Source organism: Nesoenas mayeri, assembly GCF_963082525.1.
Source record: "Nesoenas mayeri genome assembly, chromosome: 3".
Classification (NCBI taxonomy): Eukaryota; Metazoa; Chordata; class Aves; order Columbiformes; family Columbidae; genus Nesoenas; species Nesoenas mayeri.
In genome coordinates, this window is record NC_137544.1 from 35,000,997 (window position 1) to 35,024,292 (window position 23,296).

At 36.9% G+C, this 23,296-nt stretch overlaps 1 protein-coding gene across 21 annotated transcripts in view; it reads left to right on the forward strand.

The window, feature by feature from the left end:
- BCKDHB (branched chain keto acid dehydrogenase E1 subunit beta) overlaps positions 1–23,296 on the forward strand; it is a 121,479-nt gene that overhangs the window by 34,373 nt on the left and 63,810 nt on the right. For 20 of the 21 annotated variants that reach the window (XM_080341537.1, XM_080341538.1, XM_080341540.1 and 17 more), the window contains 2 exons: positions 7,986–8,083; positions 11,223–11,333. In XM_080341537.1, the coding sequence (XP_080197663.1) occupies positions 7,986–8,083; positions 11,223–11,333 (209 nt within the window). Of the gene's footprint in view, positions 1–7,985; positions 8,084–11,222; positions 11,334–21,793; positions 22,282–23,296 lie in introns of those variants that run through there. The other variant, XM_080341541.1, reaches the window with a different exon arrangement.

Genomic DNA, 23,296 nt, shown 5'->3' on the forward strand with positions numbered 1-23,296 from the left:
CAAGTTTTAACAGCTATCATAAGTAGCATATAAGAACAGAGTAATGTGAAGATGATAGGGATGTAGTTGGTTGTAAAAAATTAGCTTGTTAATTGTTGGATTAGAGAAACTGGACTGAGAATAGATAATGGACGTAATTGAATCTTGCATGTGGAGATAGGTAGAGTGATTGGGTGAGCAACCAATAAAACAGAAATCAAGCCATCACTTACCTTCAGTGTTTCTGTCGTACAGCCTTATGTACCAACTATGCTTGGATCTGTCAATCCAGTTTATAAGTTGACTTTGCATGTGGACTGAAGTTGAATGAAGGACAAAGTGTTTGTATTTTACTTTGGACCTTTTAACAGCACTTTTCCATCAGTGCATCCATTTTCTTAGTAAATTTATCCTCTTTCTAGAGAAGAGAACCGAAGAATAACAAGTGAAAGATTTAGAAAGTAAACATAAAAGCTACCAAAAAAGGGAGAATAACTCAGGAATGAATAGGATATTTACTGGGGAAACTGTTCATTTGCTTTTATGTTTTCAAAAAAGACCCAGCAATATATTTTTTTAAGTGCAGCTATTTCTAATTTTTAGTGTGGTGTGATGTACCCAAAGGGTATTGCATTCCTTAAGGACAGTGTGTTTTGAGACCTCACTGAAATTAAGCAATAAAGACTTCTGGCCCTTCATTTAGATGAAATAGTTTTGAAAGTGAACTTGAGTCTTAGAGTCCTGTTAAACAAAGGAAAAAAATGGAAGCTGACTATACCTGTGTCTTTAAAACAACCATTTTTTTTTTTTTTCTCTCCCAATGTTTGTAAGTCACAAGTATGGACTGTAGAGTTAATAAATTCCTGCTTTAAATGATGGGCTGCACATCAATATCACACAGCTTTTGTGAATATAGGGAGCTCTCTATATTTGAGGAAATGACTTTTAAAGGAATTTCTGGATTGTCTAGTCAACATAAATCAGCCTTGCAATTGAAATCTTGAGTAAAGTCATACTGAAATAGTGGTTAATGTGGTTTAAGTGCTGATCAGTAAACAACTGCAGTGTTGCTGCAAGATGATGTTGGTAGTTTCTTAAAGACTGATTTCTTCCTACATTCCATGGCCTGATTTTCAGAGCCATTACCTACATTTGTCTTAAAATGTTAGTGATCTAGGCTGAAATTTATAGTACGTTTGTGTCAACATGTGACGAGGATGATTGTGACAGGTAACTTCTTTCATTTTGAGAGAACTTTGAGTGGACTTTTAATTATTTCTATAATATAAAGCAAGAATATTATGTGGAAGAGTTTCAGTATTTCTTTTAATTTAAAGCCTTTTCCTCTGGCCTTGTTTGTTCCTATTCTTAACTGTTTAGCTGTCCTTTGTGGATTCGGGCAGCTTGTCCTAGAAGAAGACTGTCTGGGAATTACTTCCAGAAAATTAATCTCTTAAAGTTCCTTCTTATGCTGCTGGCCTTGGTCAGGGTTTTTTGCAATTCCACCATATAAATGAAGTGGCCTAGTGAATTCTGAAATGGACCACGGTCATCATGATTGTTTTTTGGGTCCAGAGGCAGCAGCAATGAGAGACAGGCCTGATAAACAAGAACAGGATAAATGGTAGAAAGAGGAATCTTGAAAATGCAACTGTCTTGTGTTTTTAGTAGAGCAAATCTTTATAATATCCCATATGAGTGTGTTGATTCTAGCAGAAGAAGATAGTACTGATTCAGAAATTTGCTTTCACAGGAAGCTTGAACTGTGTATGCACTTCTTGTCTCTATTAGTGTCTCAAAATACTACATGATCTTCCTAAGGCTGGGAACATGCAGGCATTCCAAAGTAAGAGACATAATGGCATCAGATGTCCTCTGTTGCTTTATTTATCTCTGGTGTTTTTTTATGGTGTGTGGGGAGCATGGTGTGAGGATTTATTGCATTTTATGAGAAACTTCCAATTTGATATATTTTTAGGAGAAAGGTGAGATAATACTAGTATAATATGATATAAAACCCCACCCAAGATTTGGGACCTCCTTGTTCCAGACAAAAACTCATTTTCTTTATTCCATGATGATGGCTAAGGCATTGAATAATGAAATTATATTGCCCCTACCATAAATTCTTTTGTTCTAACTTCAGGTGAAGAGACATATTTGTTGCAGAGACCTTAATGACTGATGTTGCAGTGGGTGTGTAGGTACTTCATTGAAAAATTAAGGTGTCAAAGATAATAATGGAAAGTAGTATTTTCTATCTGTAAAATTAATGTAGGCATTTGAGCTTCGTCATTCTCCTCTAATGGAATTCCTTTTCTCCTTCTGAGGCCTCTAAATAACTATCTGTGATATTTTGTTCAGAGCTGTTAGTATCTTTGAAATTTCAGCTGAAAATAGGCTGTAGATGGGATAGTCTTTAAAACATAGGGTATCTGTCCTTGTTGTCCTTGTTCATGGGGTTTGAAGCTTGTGATGCTTTGTTTAAAACAAACAAAACAAGACAACCCCCCTGCCCACTACACTCCAACCAAACAAAAAACTATGCCCTCCACTTTTGCTTTCAAGTGTTGCAGTCATGGTTGAAATCAGTTGTTGAATGCTAGAGGTGAAAGATAAAATATATCTGGCCTAGGATGTAACCTGAAGTTGCTTTTTGAGAATGTTAATCAGGGTACCAGGTCATTGCTGTTTTATGGAAACTCTTATGCAGGACCAAGCTTGTGATTTTGCATCTGGTGCGCACCTCCAAGGAGCTATATAGACCCACCATTTTCCTTCAAGGTTCTGTGTGTGTGTGTGTGTGTGTGCGTGTGTGTTGTGGGTGGGTGGGCTTTTTGTTTGTTTCTTTGTTTTTTTGGTGGATGACAGGGCAGGTTTCTCACGATTCAAGCACATATTTTTTTCATAACAGTGAAGACATTGTGAAAAAAAAAGAGAGGAATCTTTGGAAGTGTTTTGAAACAAAAGTCTGATCCTCAAGGAAAATCAGAGCTATAGCACAAAATATTTTGGTGTGACTATCACATGGATATCGTGGTTTTTTTTGAATAATGATTTTAGCTTGATGTCACCCCAAATGAACATAGATTTGCTTGTATGCTTATTTAGACAAGAGGTAAAACTAACCATGTGATAACATGAAAATTCATTTCTATATGCTATTCAAACATGCATTTGCTCATACAAGGTACAGTAATAAAATTTGGCCTTAAGGCTTTAGTCGTCCCTTGGAGAAAGGTGGATAGGAAAGCAGCATTGCCTTAAGTTTGCAACATTCATGCTGTGGTGAATCGAGGAGAAAAGGCAACTTCCAAAATGAAGAACAGCTCTGCAAGAACAGTTTGAAAACATTTTCCATTTGATTCAAAAAGTATCTCACGCCTTAGATATCCAAGAGCTGTAGTAATACCAACACCAAAAGGAGGGAGTGGACTTAAAGCTAAGATCTCAAACCTTGTCTGGCCATCTGTTAATAAAGTTTTAAAAGTTACAGAGGAGAACTTTCTATTTCGATTGAATGAAATACAGTTGATAAGTTTCATATTCTGCATTAGCTCTGATGTGCAACCACTTTGAAATAGTCCCTTATATACAGCTATATGTGTTTATGTATAGGTATGTTTAATGTTATCTATGTACTTCTGTTTATATAGGTATAAATGTATGTAAGACAAATGTCATGAGGCAGTAACTAGATCAGAAAAGTATACTTAGCATAGTGGAGTTGTAGCAGTAATTGCAGATTTCTTCTTCCCATACTCTGCAGCAGTGCAGTGTCCAGCTGTGGCTGTTTCTGTTGCACAGCCACCCCTGTTTTCCAGCAGTTTGTTTAGCAGGACTTGGTGTTCCTCAGTGTGCCTGGGCTCCTTGGAATGCTCACCCTTACTCTTTGTTTACTTGCATGGACAGGACAGGGCCACCACCAGCTTGGTTATATGGATGTGAAGGGGGAATGACAGCGTTTCTCCCTCGGACATGGCTTTTCCTTTCACACCTCTGCAGTGGGTGATTTCAGCTGGTCTAGCAGCCCTACGTGATTCCCCCAGAAGACAGAACAGCTTCTCACTTGCCTCACTCCAGGCCCTGCTGGTGGCTGGTGTTTGGGACACATGCTGTTCCCACCCCAGCAGCTGGTGGCTGAGACAGCACTTGTTCTTGTAGCTCACACCGCAGGCCCAGGGTGTCTGCACCTTGGTTTGAGCCCTGTTGCTGGCCCAATGTCTTGTCTTCTCATGCTGGTCTCACCAGCAGCTGGCACTTAGTCCTTCTTGCAGCTCACACCCGTGCACAGAATGGAACTTAAAAAGAAGCTGGGCCTGACCACTGTGATGAGGCACAGGGCTCAGTCAAACACACCAACTGACCCTGTTTCATGTGTACCAAGCCCCTTCTATAACCCTTTCTGTTCTCTACCTTGTTCCTCCCAAGCTCCTTCCCCTTCACATCCCCTTATGAGCTGGTGTAGTTTCATGCACCCCCTCCAACACCCTGGGCCCTCAGGTTTCACAGAATCACAGAATGCTAGGGATTGGAAGGGACCTCAAAAGATCATCTAGGCTAATCCCCCTGCCGGAGCAGGAACACTTAGGTGAGGCTACACAGGAATGTGTCCAGGCAGGTTTTGAATGTCTCCAGAGTAGGAGACTCCACAACCCCCTTGAGCAGCCTGTTCCAGTGCTCTGGCACCCTCACTGAGAAGAAGTTTGCGTGCTTATCAGTTGCAAAGTTCTCTTTTGCCCATAGTTTCTTGATAGCCCTCACTTGGTGTGCCTGACCGGGTTTGTTTTTTGTCTTTGTCTCTATTTGTCTTCAGATGTGTGTTTCTGTATATTTTGTATATAGCTTCTTTTCCTTTATCATTGCATGGGACGTCTTCCGTCAGATAATCTTACTGAAAGAAACACTCCTACATTCCCCAAACTGTTATCAATAAGTGGGACTGCCTCCCTCATCATTTGTTGGTTAGGCTTATGTCCCTGCATGTTCCTCCTTATGGCTTCTCCCTCTTCCTGTTATCCCCTTTTGCATTGAGAAGATCCTTGTCTGGACATACTTAAAGGACTAGGAGAGAGCTCTCCTTCCACATAACCTTACAGTGGTCATCAGAACTTTTGTGTTTTAGTTTGATATAAAATTAGAAAGGACCAAAGAAGTGTAAGCCTTTTTGGGTAGAAGTTGACAGTTAAATATACAAGTAGGCATATAGAGAGGAAATTCTGTTGCTGGTTAATTTGAGATTATAGTGATATTGAAAGTGCCATGGTGATGTCCCCCTAAATGTCGGAGACACTAAGAAAATACCCGATTTTAAAAGAAAAAGGAGGTTTTGATATATAAAAAGTAGATAACAGCCTGTGCAGTGTCAAGAGCACATAATGATTATGAATCAAAGGAGAAGATGAGTCACCTTGACATTATCAGGTTTAGACATCTTGTGGAGAACCTACTCTGATGTTTTTTGACCTTTTCAGTTTCATTTAATTGTACTATATATGACATTGGTGGTGTAGGAATAAATATGACTTGCATCAGTGGTTGTTATAGAGACAAGACAGGTAAGATGAGAAAACACATGTTTTCTTTCTGCTGTTTAGGTTGCTCTTTTAGAAAAACCAACAGATGGTGCAGCCTCTTAATATTAACTTGTGATGGCCCTTGTCCTCTGAAAATTACAACTTCAGGTTAATTTTTTTATTTGAAATGTGTATTTGAAATATTTGCTTTAAAATATTTTATTTATGTCTTCAGTAATTGATGAACGAACTGCTGTGTATAAACACTATTGCCCTCATTTGGTTAATTATAACGGAAGAATATGCATGGAGTAATTTCATATACTACCTTTCATTATTGTTAGTGGAGGGAGGAGTTTTTGCAAAGGCATTTGAATAAAATCCTGCCAAATCTGGACTTCCCTCTAAATTTTTGACAAGCTGAATTTTGCATTCAAAAGTGTCAGGAATTCTAGATGAGGTCATCCAACGGACATCTTGTTGCAGAATGATTTAGCTGTAGTTTTTGTACTAGTGTATTTAATTTCCCTAAGTGGATAAAGCCATTGCAGAGAGAAATAGCTCTTTTTATATCATGTACACCTTCCTGTTCTTCCTCTGGTTCATTCCACTGTCACTACAAAACCTTCTCATTCATGTTGGTTGCCCAGATTTCCACTGGCATCTTTATAAGGTTCGTGTTCTCCAGGTTTCACGTAGATGACAATCCCCTGAAAAGGACAGTTATGCAATGCCAATTAGTAGAGCTGTGGATTTCATTGTCTTTCAGGATCTCTGCTTTCTTTTGCCTGAGGGTTTTACAGTGTGCCAAATCTGCAGAAGCCTGGGCTGCTTCACTGTCAACATCTGATCTTGTGCTATGTTTAAAAGCACTTTGTGTTTAAAATCCAGTTTTTATTCTTTTTTCCATGATTGATTGGACCTGTGTCTTGAATTATGCTGAAAAAAGAGCTCCTGTTCTGTTTTTAGGAAGAATGATTTAGTTAATATGTATGTCTCCTCTGAGTTATCGCTAACAGAAGCACAGGCAGAAACATTTTTACTGTGAGGGTGGCCAAACACAGGAACAGGTTGGCTAGAGCGGTTGTGGTGTCTCTGACCATGGACATACATGAAACCTGACTGGACACGACCCTGAATGACCAGCTCCAGGTGACCTTCCTTGGAGCAGGGGGCTTGGACAAGGTCATCTCCAGAGGTTGCTCCCTATCTCACCCATTCTGTAATTCTGTGAATTTATAGTATTTATATCATTACTGGCAAAAAAGAAAAAAAAAAAATCTACTGTAATTAAAAAAATATATATATATTCGCTACTTGATTTATTGCAAAGTTATGTTTATAACTTGTGTGCCAGGAAAAAATCTTAGGTCATTTTACTTTTACTTATCAATACTTGCCATATCAATAAAGCAAAAAAAAAGAAAACACTTCTTCTTCTGGTGCCTCTCAGTAGAATTCTTTATCAATAAGCAATTTTTTTCAGAAGGAACTCTAACTGTTTTATGAACTATGAAATATGTTAACAAAAAAGTAGAGTACGTTCTTTACAAATCAGTTTTGTGTATTTAGGAAGAGTTGAGTAAGATTTTTTTTTTCCACTTATTGCTATAATTTATTTTAAGCAGTATTATTTGACTTACTAGTGCATAGACAAGTTCACCATTAGACCAAACATTATTTATTTTAAATTTTAAAGTATGGGTATCTTTTATCACAGTTTTAATCACTAAACCAGTCAATGCATATTGCATTGGAGTGCAACTAGTACAACTGATCTAGCATGTTTCCATCTGAAAACTAGTAAATGGGTCTTAAGTTCAGAGCAACCACCTTAAATTTCTTGAGAAGAAACATGCTTAATTTTTGTCTAATCTAGTTATGTATTTTTTTGTGAATAGATAACTTTTTTAAAAGCAAAAACATTTAGACTAATTTAAAACTACTATAATCACAAGTTCTTGCTGACACTTTCTGTGTAGGTTCTGAAAACTTTTTCCCTCTATTTAGACATAAGTGTGGGACACCATTCTTGACAGATATCAGAAGGGCATGGGCACAACTTTTACTTCATGTCTGAATATTGAAGTATCGTTTCAAGGCTCTGTTGATGCTTACTAGAATTAAATGCAGTGGTTACTTGAGATTTTTTTTTTCAGTTGTAGCAGTGTCCGTCTCTAAATCTGGTTCTGATATTTTGACTTGGAGTACAGCAGGACTTATTACTATCATTGATGTGTATATGTGTATCTTATTGCTGTAGTATATAACATAAATTAAACACTACACTGAATGTGTTTTTAACAGTATAATTAAAATATTTTTAATTACAGCTAAACCTTTGAAACTAAGGCTAATACTCAATGTGATTTTGGTCTATTCTTTTAGATGGCATTAACACTGAAGAAACTTTTTAGTGTATATTTTTATGGGATAATATTGAATAGTAAAGGAATGCAATGCTTCTTTTTCCCTTTTTTATTTATTCAGTGGAACAAGTTCCGGTGGAGCCCTACACCATTCCACTATCTCAAGCTGAGGTACTGCAGACGGGCAGTGATGTGACACTCGTGGCTTGGGGCACTCAGGTCAGTCCTGTTCCTACAAGTTACTTGTCATACAGCAGAGCCTGGGCTAAGGGTTAGGTGCTGTTTGAATAGTGTTGCGTTCAGGCTCAGGTGCCAGACAATAAACTGCGTATGTGTTCCACCACTATACACTTGAAGAAATTATTACCAGTGTTTATATGAAACCTGCTTTTTATTGTATAAGATTTTACTCATTTTTGGTTGAGGCTGACTTGACTCTGGAAATGTGGAAGAGGTACCGGTGCAAGAAGTTAATATTTTATACATAGTTATGAAAGTGATACATTTAAGAATGGGGCACTGGGATGTGACACTGGGTTGGGCAATGGGAAAGGAGAGTTCAAAGTACTATGCTGAAAGAAAAGTACAGATTTCTACTGCATCATTTAAAGTGCAGTCTGGGGTTCCTTGTATACAGAGGGTTAAAATCCACTGAACATTTAGAATTAATTGGGGTCAATATAGTTTTGATTCTAACAGTTATATTTCAAAGCTGTTCAAGAATATGACTGGACAACCCTCCATCCCAAATTAAGATGTGCAAATATTGAAAAATCTGGTTAAAAAAAAAGTTTGTTTTTAAGAATTATAGAAGAGAAATTTGAATCTAATTTGGAATTGCCAGAAAAATATTTTTGTTGCCTTTAACCTATAATTAAGAAAATTACTATTTTCCCAGCCTGATTATATCTGAGAGGCTTTTAGAGGAACAAGTTTTACAACATTCATCACAAGAATATTGAATTGATCTCTGGGCTTGTGTCTTTATTTTTTTTTTTTCTTTTTGTTTGAAATCTGTAATCTTCAGTGCTTTTCTGCAATAGTTTCATTATCCTCAGACTATTTGATCTCCTTTATATCTGTGGTTATTCTTACTAGTCTCTGATACTTTACACTGGTATTAAATTACAGACTCCTTCAATATCTTTACTTGTACTTGTTTGCCCAGCAGAAAACAGTTTCTGTAGTTCTCTGTTCACTTTTGAAAGTGCAAATTTTTGCTCTGTTAAATAATCTCAGTGTTCATCGTATTTTCCAAAACTGACTTAATAAAGTAATGGCTTGATAGCTGGCTGTGGAGATTTAAAAATATCCTGAGTTTATCCAGTAGGCAGTAGTGCAGAGAGGACTTGGAGTGATATCCTTCAAAAAGCCTGTGTACTTTGGAGCTTGGAAAGTGTAGGCCAGATGTTAAGACAGGCATCTTTTGGTGTGAATAGTAATAGGAGGGATGTGCAGACCTAATCCAAGTTTAGGAGCTGCCCAAACCACAGGTGTGGCTGTATGATACAGCATGAGGACACATCCTTGGTGCATATGCAGTAAATCCAGCGTGTTCTGGATGCCTCAGGCTTCTACAGATCAAACATGTTCAGTGAGTTTGTGCTGAGGGCATTTGCAGGCTGCATACATAAACCTGGAACTCAATTGCTAAATGTGTTACCAGTCCAGAGTTTATTGTCGATAGGCAGAGTGGTTGCATGTGCTCACTGGTTACTTCTTGTATGATTTTTGGATGCTGGGTAGTTGCCTGGCAGCTGCTGCCCTGGTGGAGTTGCCTGACGCTTGATTTCCTGGGTGATACTAATGAAGAGTGGTAAAGGCTTTTAGTTCATTTCCAGTTGTGCTCAGTGTTTTATGGTCATTAACTAATCCTTATTCTCTGTGAACTCAATAAACATTCTCACTTACACATCAGAGAAATGGCAAAAACATCCATCCTGTGTGTCGTGTTGAAAATTCTCAAACCCTTGTATTACAACCACAGATGTATTAGAAGTTTACACAAAACAACTGCAAACTATGTTTTCTTTTTATTGTTACACTACGTGTGCCTATTTACTGTTTAAAATAGCCATTTGGTGTTTAGCTGTTCATATTTGCATTATGTAGATGCATGTTTAATTCCTTAAGCATCTTGTTTCAGCATAGATTTTTGTGCTATGTAAAATTTAATGTTCATCTAAATTGCTTGTTGGGGTTGGTCCTTGGCCTCCAACCCCTTATGTGTGCCTAGAAGTTCCTCTATGGAGGTTATCTTATCTCAGCCCAAACCTGTATTATGAAACATTCTAACAATAAGGAAGACATCAGAATTTATTGACATCATGTTGAGAAATTCTTTTCTACCCTCACATCTCATGAGCAAATAATTATTGCTGATATATTTATGGAGTATAATCTGAGTTGTAGTCAGAAGTTATTTTCTGTGTTGTAGCATTTGTTTGCTAATGTTTGTTTTAGGGAAGCTAATGCTTACAATACATTTTGCTTAAAGTGTCAAGATACAACTTTGAATCTATGTAGTGTTGCTTTCTTCTCAGTTCATATCATAACATACATTATGAAAAGGATGCTAATAGATGTGGATTTTTTTACATCTACTTCAACAAACTTATGCTGCTAAATTCATTCCGTGACTGGTGGATAGTGAATAGCATGTATTCTAATTCAGTACAAGCCTCTTGCTAGAGGGGAATACTTTTTTGTTTTAGTAAAATGTTAATTATAATAATCAGACAATGCAACATTTATCGTGTTAGTATTGAACTATGTGTCACATTGTCTTATTATTCCCAATATGCTTTGATTATGAGGGTCAGGACTTCATGTTTACAGTTAAGTTTTTTTTATGTGGTACTTACTGTCTCTCCTAACTGTTCAGTAGATAATGCTTGGAGATGATCACTTGCTAATCTATTGTACTTCCAGTGAATTGCAGTAAGTGTAGTTACTAGGGCTATTTTTGAAAGTTTGTGATGCTTCTTGCAGAATTGTGTGACTGCTATGTCAAGATGCAAAAACCCTATCCTAACCCCCAAACTGACTACAAATACAAAATAGTGTAGCCTGATACTGTTTACACAAAGATACTTCTCTAGAAAGCAACAGGTTTTTTTTTTTTTTTAGCGAGAGTTCATTGAAGTTGGTTTTTGAAGTGGTGCTGAAATACTAGGCATAATGTAAGTAGTAAATGAGAAGAATGAACTGAGTAATAAATGCTTATTAGATTACTGAATAAAAAAGTTTCTGCTAAATATGCAGGTAAAAAATCACTGCTTGTATTCAGTATATGTAATTTAGTACATCCTAAAAAGAAATTAAATGTTAACTTAGTGATAATATGTTGCCTTTTCAGGTACATGTGATCAAAGAGGTGGCATCAATGGCTCAAGAAAAGCTTGGTGTGTCCTGTGAAGTGATTGATCTGAGGACCATCTTACCCTGGGATACAGAGACTGTTTGTAAGGTAAGGAAATGATGCTTGTTAATGTAAAACCACAACAAACAGATAACCATAGGGCTGAGAAGAGCCGTCAGCTTGAAAAAGGTGTGTGATTCCATCAAGTACCTTCTCTGCCTGCAATTTCTAATTTAAGGCAATATGGTATCAGATCTGCAGCTCTACAGATGTTTAAATAGGGGAGATCAGGCACACCTCCTTATCTGACTATATACAGGTATCTGGAGTATCTTAATACTGTAGACAAGTGTTTTGTCATTCTCTAGTTGCTCAGTAAAGGATTTGCTCTTGGTAAGGTAAAGTATAAACAGATTAAATGTGATAAAGGGAAAGATGGGCCATTGGTCTGCTGCTCTATGGCAAAGCTTGTATTTTTCCACAATGTGAATTTTACTGTTGCGTTTGTCTGAGGGACTGACAGCGGGACTGGATGGAACAAACTCTGGGAGGAAAGACCCATGTTGGGTGTCTGCTATTGGCCGTATCCTAGTGTCTGGTTGTGGATGTGTAGCAAGCTCTGTACTTACATGCATAGCTATGTGTTGCTTCGTGTAAGTTTGAGCTTCTCAGTTCAAGTGTTTTCAGTGTTTGTTTGCAGTGTATTTCTTATTACTTGGCCATGCTTTCTGTCTTTTAAAAATGAAATGTCTTGAGTTGTCATCAATATGAAGTGAAATTTGGGTAGTAATAAATCCTTTACAGTCTCTTCCAGACAAATAAAATTATTCTATTTTCTTTTAGGTAGATATTTTTTTCTTTAAAGAGTTGAGCTGTCATTCGATGAAAACAAAGCATCTCTTTGAAAGAGCAGTTAAGTCTGTTTCATTGGATTGGACCTCCACTGAAACACTGTGGGGGGAAAAAAGTAGCTTTGCTTAGAAAGTGCAAAGCTTTAGTTGTACGTTGTTTTGCAAATTTGTACTTTAGATATTGCGTGAAGGTTTTCACCTTATCTTCCATCCTGAACATCTTGTAAGGTAACTGTGGGATAAATAAAAAGATGGAACAGATTAAAAGCAACAGGTCAATGGGCTTACTGTTAAGAATTAAAAGTGAGTTATTTTGATAGAAATATAGTGCACATTGTCAAAGCAGTTCAGCTATTTATTATAATAAATACCAAATAGTTAATGTTTTTAGTAGTGGTCTTGTGTTACTACAGTTGCAGGTTGGCCAGTCTGATGAGAGAAATATTCAGTTATCTTCTGTAGATCTTGTCTGTTTTGCTCAGCTGAAAATAATTAGTGGCTTACATTTGATACTATGCAACACTGAAACTTCTGAACTTAATTTGTATCCTGGACAGCTTTTAAGGTAATCTTCAACAGAAATAGGTGGAAGTGATAGTTGTAGCTGCTTGCTGGAGCCTCATCCCAAGAGAAACTGTGTGGTGCAGTTGCAGCAGACAGCAACGGCTGTGAGTCTGCTCAGGTGACGGGACTTGCTGTACTTCAGTTATAACTTTCCTGAGATGTCAATGTCAATGACCAAGAAAGCGTGGTAGAAAAATTGGCCATGCTAGAGAAAGTCCTCAGCTGTCCATTTGTCTGCTTAAGTAACTCTTTGCAGGCTCTTAATAATGAAAATGGGATTGATTCTACTCCAGTCTGGCCAATAAGCAAATCACCAGCTGTTACAGGGCTTCCCTTTGTCTTAGACTGTTACTTATGTCAGCCTCCACAAATCTCAGGACAATTTTTTGTTTTCCCTCATCTTACATATATGCTTAAAGTATATGGCGATCACCTCCTTGTCCTGTTGGATGCAGAGGAAAAGGATGATGTATGTGATATATTGCAGCCTTATTGCTGTTCTGCTTGTGTTGGGATGCAGGGTCCTCAGCTGATGGGCACCTGGCTGTGATCCTATTAGAGAGCAGGACTTTGGGTTTAGATGTAAAAACATATCCCTCGGTTTTACTTCTGGGAGTGATGCTCTTGGTGATCAGTATAGGCTGTTACTTGTATTATAGTGTGGTTGTAGCATGGAGGGTGTTGGTCTCCCAAGTAGCAAGCAATAGGACAAGAAGAAATGGCTTCAAGTTGCACCAGGGAAGGTTTAAATTGGATATTAGGAAAAAATTCTTAATGGAAAGGGTTGTCAGGCATTGGAACAGGCTGCCCAGGGAAGTGGTGGAGTCACCATCCCTAGAGGTGTTTAAAAGACATGTAGATGAGGTTCTTAGGGACGTTTTAGTGACAGGGCTAGGTTAATAGTTGGACTTGATGATCTCAAAGATCTCCAACCAAAACGGTTCTGTGATTTTAGTCCTTGGCCTGCTTCCGCTTTTATCCCCTGCACACGCACATCTCTGTTCCTGTCTTTCATACCAACCTTAACACACATGTTAGAATTCTCCATGTTATTTTGATTCTCCTGTCTGCTGGCTCTTTCTAGAAGGCGAGGAGCCTTATCAAGCTTCTTGTAGGCTGCATGATTGTTCCTAATCATGTGCCTAACATTTCAGTTCCTTATGTTCCACATGGGTCAGTGTCATGAAGCTTTAATAAAGGAAATGAATTTTACAGAATTACAGAATTACAGAATTAATGTGCATTTGCCAGTCTAATATGTTTTACTCTGCAGGCTAAGCATAACTTACCCAAGAAATGCTGCATTTTTATATAGAAATATTCTGTGAATTTTCCTTATCAGTCTATGTAATTTTAAACAAAATCAAGGACCCTTCATGGTTGGTGTTGGCGATTGGGCAGGCCTCATAACCTTAATTGTTACTATCTTTAGCAATGAAATTACTTTAACACTGAAGTTTTCAATGCAGCTATTTCAAAATGAGATGCTTTACTTAACTGGTAATATATGCAACTTTAAGACTAATTTGACAGCTGTGGTGAAGGCATGAAGAAGGATGGGCTGAAATGGTTAGTGCTGTGGAGATGAGAAGTAATACGTCAATTTTCACTGCAAATCTAACTGCTTAGTCTGCTTTTTGTAACTGTTTCTATATAGAAAATTACGTCATCAAAATACATATTTCATAAAGCTATGAGAAGTTATACTTCACAACTGCCACCAGAGGCCTCTTTTTAGCCAAGTTAAGCAGCTGTATTGACTTGGCATTTCTCCTATGAGCATGGTTATGATATATAGCTCTGAGTGAAACGTAAATAAACGTAAATAATATAGTGAACATCAATAAGAATTGCTGCTTAATTATAGTGGTGTTTTTCTTTGAGTTTAAGATTTTGAGATTATGTTCAGTTTTGAAGTAGCTCAGCATTACTGCCCAGGTTAAAGCCTTCAACCATTTAGGACATTGTTAATGCTAGAGTTAGGTTGTGGTTGGACTTGATGATCCTGAGGGTCTCTGCCAATCAAAATGATTCTATAATTTGTCATCTGCATGAAAAGGAGATGAGAGTGCACCTACCTGGAGCAGACTGCCATGGACTTTGAATGGATCCCAGCAGTAACTGAAACCTTCTCTTTGGTACAATTCCTGGATGGGTAAATGTGCAAACAGGGCCTAGATAGTTCCTTTGTCAATCATCAGGTGTCTGAGTATTGAAGTTTGAGCTAGGTACAGTAGCTCATAGAGCTTTTCTAGAGAAAGGAAATCTCCTGAGGGTCATTCATCCCAGCTATTTCAGCAGCCTATTTGGGGATGAGATAAATTGGCCTCTGGAAATGTCTTGGTTTAGAAGTTTAAAAAAAAAAAAGTTAAGGGAGCCCTGATTGAGTGTAGTGTAAAGTCCAGGGAGATAAATTGCACCCTCATTCTGTAGCTGAGATGTCCTTTCTGTCAGCAGTAGGTGTCGTAAGCAGCTGGCCTGTTTAAAAAAATCTAACTATCTTTGCTAGAATAAAAGTAAAGAATGTGTATGTTTGTATATTGATATAAATATATATTTTTTATATAAGTCTTCATTACTATTTAACTTGGGAAAGCTTCTTGTGAAAGACATCCTTCCTTACTTAAAGGCAATAGATGCAAACAGTACTTGCCCCTGAAAAGTGATCTACCCTGTTTCAAGATTCTCTAGCATTCTTAAAAAATTGCTTACCCATACCTGCTCTGGATCAAGAGAAAACATTGATTTTACAGGCTAACAGCTTAAAGACATACCAGAAATATTTTTCGTTGCTTAAATTAGTTCAGACCTGTTTTTTATACTTTGTTGCTTTTCATAGAAATCCAGACAGGTAAAAAGTGAAACTACATAAAATGTAGTATATTCCTTAGTTGTCTATATTCAATCAAAGTTTTCCATTTTGAACACATTTCAAACTGCTGAAACTGTGACTGCTGTGCATATGTTGTTTGACAGGCTCAGTACTGTGAAAGCTTGATGTGATGTCTCTGAGATTTATATCTGACTTTTCACGTGCTTAGAAAACTAACTTCTGAAAGGATTATTTTTCTGAATTTTATCAAGTGTTTGTCCAGAGATGCTTATTTAACATCTTGATTTTTTGTTTTCTTCAGAAGATAACAAGGACTGTTTTTAATATATCACTTACTTTGTGCTTATATGCTTAGGTTTGAGCTAGTGTGCTTGTATGTCATGATCACTTAAACTTGGACTGTTCTGAAAAGATTCAGATCACACTGAAAGTGTCACTAGTTGAATCTGCCAGTTCTTGATGCCTTTTGCACTGCACAGCTTTTTAATAAAACAGCTTTTTAAAGATCAAGATGGGAACCCTGAACCTTTTCCTTTTGGAGAGTGCCCTCCTTGCAGGAATGATCACATTCCCTTTTGTTTTCTCTCTTACTGTTTTCTGGTGCTTATTCTGTGTGATTTAGGGTAATAACAGCAAAAGAATCTGAGCAGGCTGATCCCTCAGTTTATCCTGTAGTTTGCCAGCAAGATCACACCTCAGGGATATGGAAGATGATTGGACTGGAGAACCCATGTGCTGACAAGACATTGAATCCAGGTCTTGCACCTCTTGAACATGTGCCCTTGCCACCATCTCTAATGGGGGAGCTGAGTAGCTCCTGAGCTTTTGTACCCAGGGCCATGTGACTTTGCTGTCAGTTCAGTGTTGGCAGATTATCAGCATGCTCAAAGCACACTTCAGTCTCTGAAGGATAGAGTTTGTTGTGGTTGCTTAGGTAGTGAAGCCTAAAGGGCTATATGTATGAGTTGTATGTTTAGGTTCTTAAGTAAACCTTTCATCATGCCTTAGTTGAGAAGCCTGGATCCACTGCAGACTTGATGCACTGAGTGTCCTATCCTGCTGTCTTTGTGATCTGCTTTTGTGCCCATATCAGGTGGCTTTTTGCTCTCTATACACAACATTGCAATGTGATATACTGTGAGATACCTAGGTGGTTACATGTAGTTATTTTAGGTTGTTGACTTGAGCAAATTTATTAAACTTTTTTTTTTTTAGGACATTTTTGCTCAGTCACCATTGCCACTTTAGCCATGTGGAAACAATGCAAGATCTCAGTAGTGTCATACAGCTGTCTTCATTTATAGATCTGTTCCTAAAAGGAAGAAAAATGGTTTTATTTCTAACTCATTTTTCATCATAGAGGTTGGAGATTTCCCTTACAGAGGTGGAAGCAAGCCTTTTGCAAGGCAAGTCCATCAGCAATTTACTTGTTTGAAAACAGAGAATTTTTTTATACATTAAACGACATGCTGATCTTTAATATTTCTAAAGCCTTTCACAGGAAAAATTGAATAGATTATACAGCTCCATGTACATAAAGCTCAATTATAGTGCTTCTGCATGAGATATGATGCAGTTCTTTGTGCTTTACTTCTAGAGGATTGAAAGTGAAACCAACATCAACTCCCAATATGTAGCTGAATAGATAAATATAAAAAGTTGTGTTGTTATGTGTTAGAGAAGTGTCATAAGCTTGTTCAAAGAGTATGTGCTGCCTTTGCTTCCTTAAGAAATGTAACAGCAAAGGCTGCTTTTAGATTACTGAGACTCTTGTTTGTATGCACATTCTCAAAGCACTATGTCATTTCATAGACCAGTGAAAAATTTGGTGAGACTTGTTTACTTGGACAGTCTTCACTGATTTCTGATTAAAGCTCTTGCTTTTATTCCCCAGGGCTGCAGTATGAGTGATACAGTGGTTATGATTCAAAGAGAGAGGAGTTAGCTGTCCATAGAGTGAATTACTTTTTTTTTTTTTGAGAGAGAGAATGCGTTCCCTGTGCTTGTTCTGACATCAGCATCCTACTTACTTGTCTTTAATGTATATATGAAGGAGCTGGAACCAGGAATGATCTCTCCCCTTCATACCTTCAGCTGTAAGCATGAACACATGAAATTAATGTGCTTTTCAACATGCATTGCTGATAACAAAACCCTTGCCTTGACCATGCTGTGCTGACTCCCCAGATGTTGCATGTGCATCCAATCATCTGCATCTACTGCAGCCACAGCAAAGACATCAGTTCCTATTCAGGCAGGTGACATTTCCCTACTGCTTGACTGATCAGCTGTGTTATTATTGGAGGGCTAAACTATCATAAAGGGTGCTGCTCAAGAAACCAAAACATGGCATGTATATGAGATATCTATAAAATTTGTTACTTTATAACCTACAAAACTATTTAAAGATCTTTTTCTCCTTTTCAGAAATAAAATTTTCAGACATAACTTTTTTTTTTTTTTTTTTTTTTTTTTCCCCCCCTGCATTATACTTAACAGATTTGCTTGGAAGCTTTGCAGAGATTAGGCTATGTGGATTTTTTGGTCTGTGAACTTTTGGGTGGTGTGTTATTGATTAAAAAGCCAAGGGCACACTTCCCAGTGCTTCACTGGTCACATTCAGGGTAAAATTCTGTGGTTGTAGTGTCTTTTATATTGAAATGCATGTGTTACTGGAAGTGGGAAGTCTACCTCAGGATTAAGTACTGTTAAGGATTGTGCAAGTTACTGTGTTTCATTCACCCTGAACTGAGCTGAGCATGTTATTTAAACTTAAAATTGATTAGTATCAATCTGCCATTTTCACTTTTGGAAGTGAAAGTTTGCAAATGCAATGTTTTTTGCTTTTGTATTATTTAAATGGCAGGCATTTGCCATGCAAAATAATGATTTCCATTTGTTACCTAATTAGTTGTATCTTAACTTTCTCTGAGCTGTTGCTGCTGTAGTACAAAGAAATGCTGAGAATTATTCCTTCCTGTCTTAGTTACAAAAGCACTGTAAACTGAACTGCAGTATTAAGGGCTTGTGGGTAACAATGAACCTGGATAACTGTGAATTTCACGAGAAAATAGTGTCTTTGCAGAAACAATTTATGGATTGACATTATCAATGATAGTAATTCTGAATTTGCTTCTTTAGGCCACTGTACTACAGACAAGTGAAGGGGGTGGATGTTCTGGGCACTTGGTGCGGCTTTGCCCTTCTCTAGGAAAGGTTCTGCAGACCTCCCCATGGAGGTTGGCATCAGTGCTCGGCAGGCTGGAAAAACATCTGCCCTCTCGCTGGAAAGGGTGAATCTGAACAAAAAAGAACGCAGCTGCAGTGGGAGCCAGTGGGTTACATGGCCTGGGGAGCAGATCAAGGCAAACTGTGCCTTTTTTCCCATCGAGGGTATTTGATGGAAGCTGTTTCTACAGTGTATATTAGAGCTCTCTCCTTAATGCACAAGTGGCATTTTTGTCACCTGTTGTCATTAAAGTGATTGAATAATTGTCAGTAGTAGACCCTTGGTGTCCTATATTTAATAGGCAGCATGTCCTGGCAGAACTATTGGTCTAACAGTTTGTTGTTCCCATTGCTTTAAGTTTACTTCATCTAATTGGACTGTGAATAAAGGAAAATCAAGATCAGTGAGCCTGATATGGGTTTTTTATTCATTAACTGCACTCAGCAGGCACTGAACTGTACAATTGTAATGCAGGTATCCTGGAATCAGATTTATGTTTCTTGGCTCTCTGTTCTTGATCTTTTGCCATTTTACATGTTGCTCCTTGGTTTTCTTACTGAATGGATCTTGTACCTTTAAAACGTGATTAAAGTTGTACTTCTTGCGTGATGACAGTTAACTTTGTCACTATTTCCATAAGAAACTTGTGTCTTTTGGTCTTGTAGTTTCAGGTTGCTAGAGCATGCTGTAGGCTGTTGCTTGGCTTCCAGGAGCAGAGCACTGGAACTGTACTTGCAGGCAGTCGTTTTAAAGTTACGAGAATATTTAACCATTTTAGAAATGAGTTATTCACATCTTTTGCTCTTTTATATTTCAAGAAAGCTTTGAATTTTTTTTGTTCCTCTGCATCTTGCTTCAGGGAAGTACCTCAAAGCTGAGGTGTTTGTGTGTATGTAGTTTTGTTTTCTCCTTCAGAGAATCACAGAATGTCAGGGATTGGAAGGGACCTCGAAAGAGCTAGTCCAATCCCCCTGCCAGAGCAGGAACACCTAGACGAGGTTACACAGGAATGTGTCCAGGCAGGTTTTGAATGTCTCCAGAAAAGGAGACTCCACAACCTCCTTGGGCAGCCTGTTCCAGTGCTTCCTCCCAATATAACAGTGTTCTCAATCTTTAAATTCCTGTGTCTGGTTTTCTTGTATGTATTGATAAAGAGTCTAATTATTGAAAACCTTGATTAAATAGAAAAAAAGCATTTGTGTGTTGTTTCTGTTAACATTGAGTATAGTGCTGATGATGTGGTCCATGAATTCCTCAGAAAACCTTTTCCCTTTTGCCCGCATTTCATATTACAAGCTTCACATTTAAAGGCACTTGTGTAAATAAAAGAGTAGTGATGCGTAGTCTATAGTTAGAAGCTATTTTATAGCTCAAATATTTTTTTAAATATTTTTTTCCTTTGCAAGTGGTGCTGATTTAATTCTAATGGAAGTTGGGATGAAGTTCCACCATGGTAATCATGTATGAATCATTCTTCCATAGAGATAATTACTACCTCTCTACAGTATTACCTTTCTTTAAATGTCTATAGCTATTTATCCTGCTATTATCACTTAGTTGAGTTAGCTACTTTTTTAAACTAGTTTAGGATTCAGATGCTATAGATTCTCATTATTTGTGCATTATTAACCTTTATCCCAAGAGAATGTAGTTTTAATATTTCTGCAACAATTTTGTAATGTTTAATGCTGAGATTTGTGATGCTAAGATTTATTCTACTTTTTACTGAGTTATTGTGTAATAGCGTGTGTATTAATAACATAATGCATTGTATTTGGCTTACTGTAAATATTTTTCTTTTCACAATGAGATTTCTCTGAAGGCAGTCTGAAATGCTTATGATTCAAACATAGATTGCAGAGACTGCGTAGACTGCAAATATTTCCAAATATAAATGTTGCTTTATTTTTTAATAATCTTTCATTAAGATATTTACTTTTTTTTTTACCAAAGATCTTAGAGCTGTGCCATGTAGGATGACAGGTTAAATGCTGACCTGAATAGATATATTAATTAGACTTAGTTTTCATTATGCTGCTACTTTTTCCAGTGCTACTAATGTGGGACTGGACAAACCATTTACTTCCCTACTCTCTTTGTTCTGTGCTAAAGAGACCGTACTTACGAACTGCTTTCAGTTTTGGCCTGCCACACAACAATACTCACCAAAATCAAAGGCTTTATTCTAAATAAACTCTATATATTCCATAGTAACTTCTGTTGTTAAGCTACTATGGAGTACTCCTAAAATGCCCCAAATCTCTTGAAATTTTTTAGCCTGTTTGACTATTTCCCCCGGCAAATCTGGTGAGCTGAATTAATGCATGAGATCCTGAATGTTTATTTACCTAATTGACTCATTATGAGAGAAAACAATTATTTTCTTGTGTATTATCCTGTGTTATATATATATTTTTTTAGATTAGTAAAGTACCAGAAGGTCTCAATCAGAAGCAATCTAAAATAACCATGTTAGGCATTAGAAAAATCTTTATTGCTTTTAAAAATCAGGTGATGTGAGAAGAATTGTTCATTTGGCCTAAATGTCATGAAGAGAAGAGGCTGCCAGCATTATAAATACTTACGCTGATGTAATTTCAAGATCATGAAATTCATTCTTTGTTGCATTTGAACCATATATGAAGTATTTATCCATTTATCTAAGCAATAGTCTGTTTAAACTATTGTCACATTACTTCGATAAGCAGTGCAGTGTGCTGCAAGTTGAAACTGTACTTCGGTTAATGACTTGCAGTTTCAGACTTGTTATTGTTTACAGGGAATGCTAATCAAACTTTACAGATGAGAAAACCAGTAACTGGTGATTTAGAACAGCTTGGTTACTGTGTAATGCGTGTGCTGTAAGTGTGCATTATGATTTCTCCATCTACCTAATATATATATATATGTGTGTGTGTGTGTAGGTATATATACTGCCAGTTTTATTAAGTTTCTTGGTCTGCAAATGACAAAACTGTAAACCCACTCTTTTGGCCTGTGATCAAACATTGCCACTGAGTACTAATCTATGTCATATTATCATCTTTGGCATTTGTGATGCAATTACTGACATGGTACCTACATTTTAAAGTTCACAGGAGTGCTGTGTTTGGAAGATTACAAATTTCTGAAGGAAAAAGGGCTCAAACAGCTTTACTGCAAGAGGGGAATCTATTTTCAATTTAAAGAATAAGTGGCATTTATTTATCATTTGCCGGTAAACTGGTTCATTATTTTAGCACTAAAAGACAAATTTGAATTACTAATTTTTTCAAAGCTTTGAAAGATTTATCTTAGAAAATATATTTTCTTTAATAAATTTAGAAGGTGTGATTCTTTCCTGTCTGCTTCTCCATACAGGGAAAAAGGAGTTAGAGATGAGGAAAAAAAAAAAAGAAATTTGGATAATTAAGAACAGCAATGTGACTTTGTTTCCATTTATTAGTGTTGAACTGTTTGTAATGTGACAGCAACAATTGTTTTGCTTTAAAAAGCCTGTGGAAACAATTAATTTCTAATTATCAGCTACAGTGTTTTGTTGACGTTGGAGAAATCTCTTTATGCTATCACTTTTTTGGCTTAGGACTTCAGGAGGTTTTAAATAATGGGTTGACTAGAGAAAAATGTGATTTTTAGACCTTAAAAATATTGTCAGAAGTTTGTGCTAATATAGTTTTATTGAAAAACATGAAATCTGTCCAGGTAATCTGTCTTCCTTGTAATGTGTAAATTGTTCTTTGTACTGGAAAATCAATACATATATGAAGTAGTTAATGTCTGTTTCTAGATATATATGAGTTTAGATTTAAAAACTATCATTGTGATTGATGCAGTTTTTTTGAAGTTAAAATGTAAAGATTTTGTTTGGTTTATCTAATTACATTTACTTGCAGTAATGAAATGTTGCAAAATGTAGAGTGTTTTTGGTGGCAATTGCTTGGAGTAATGGAAGAGCTAATATATGGAACCTTTATTATTTTAGACATGACTTATCTTTCGTAATAAGCAAATTCCAGTGTGATACTAAATTCAGCTATATATTTTTTCTGTAACTTCCACTGTTGTCAAATGCTTAATAAGATTGTAACTTGTTTTATTTAAAGCATCATACTGTTAAGTAGCTTTCTGACCTGTATTTGTAGTAAGCGATAGTACAATTCCAAGTTTTTTCCAGTATTGGGAAAAGGTCAAAAGAAAGGTCACTGTAAAGTAGAAATCAAGACTCACATTCCCCTTCCCTCCTGTGTTCCTTATTAGTTTAATCTTTATTTCATTCTCACCTGAATTAATGTCAGACCCAACATGACTGAGCAAGCTGATGATTCAGCAAAGTACTGAGGAAATTGCTGATGTGATTCTCTTTTAACCGGTCACCATATGCGTTCTTAAAGTACTATTAATTTTGTGTACTTGTGCAAAATTACAGAGAAATAAAATATTTAGTGGTAATGCAGAAATGCTGATCTTTAAATAAAACACTTTGGAAAAAATCTAAAAATATAAAATTGAGAGACTCAATGCTTTTATAACTAAACATCATTAGAAATGCAGGAGTACATAAAGGAAGAGATTGTGCTTTTCATTAGTCAAGTCC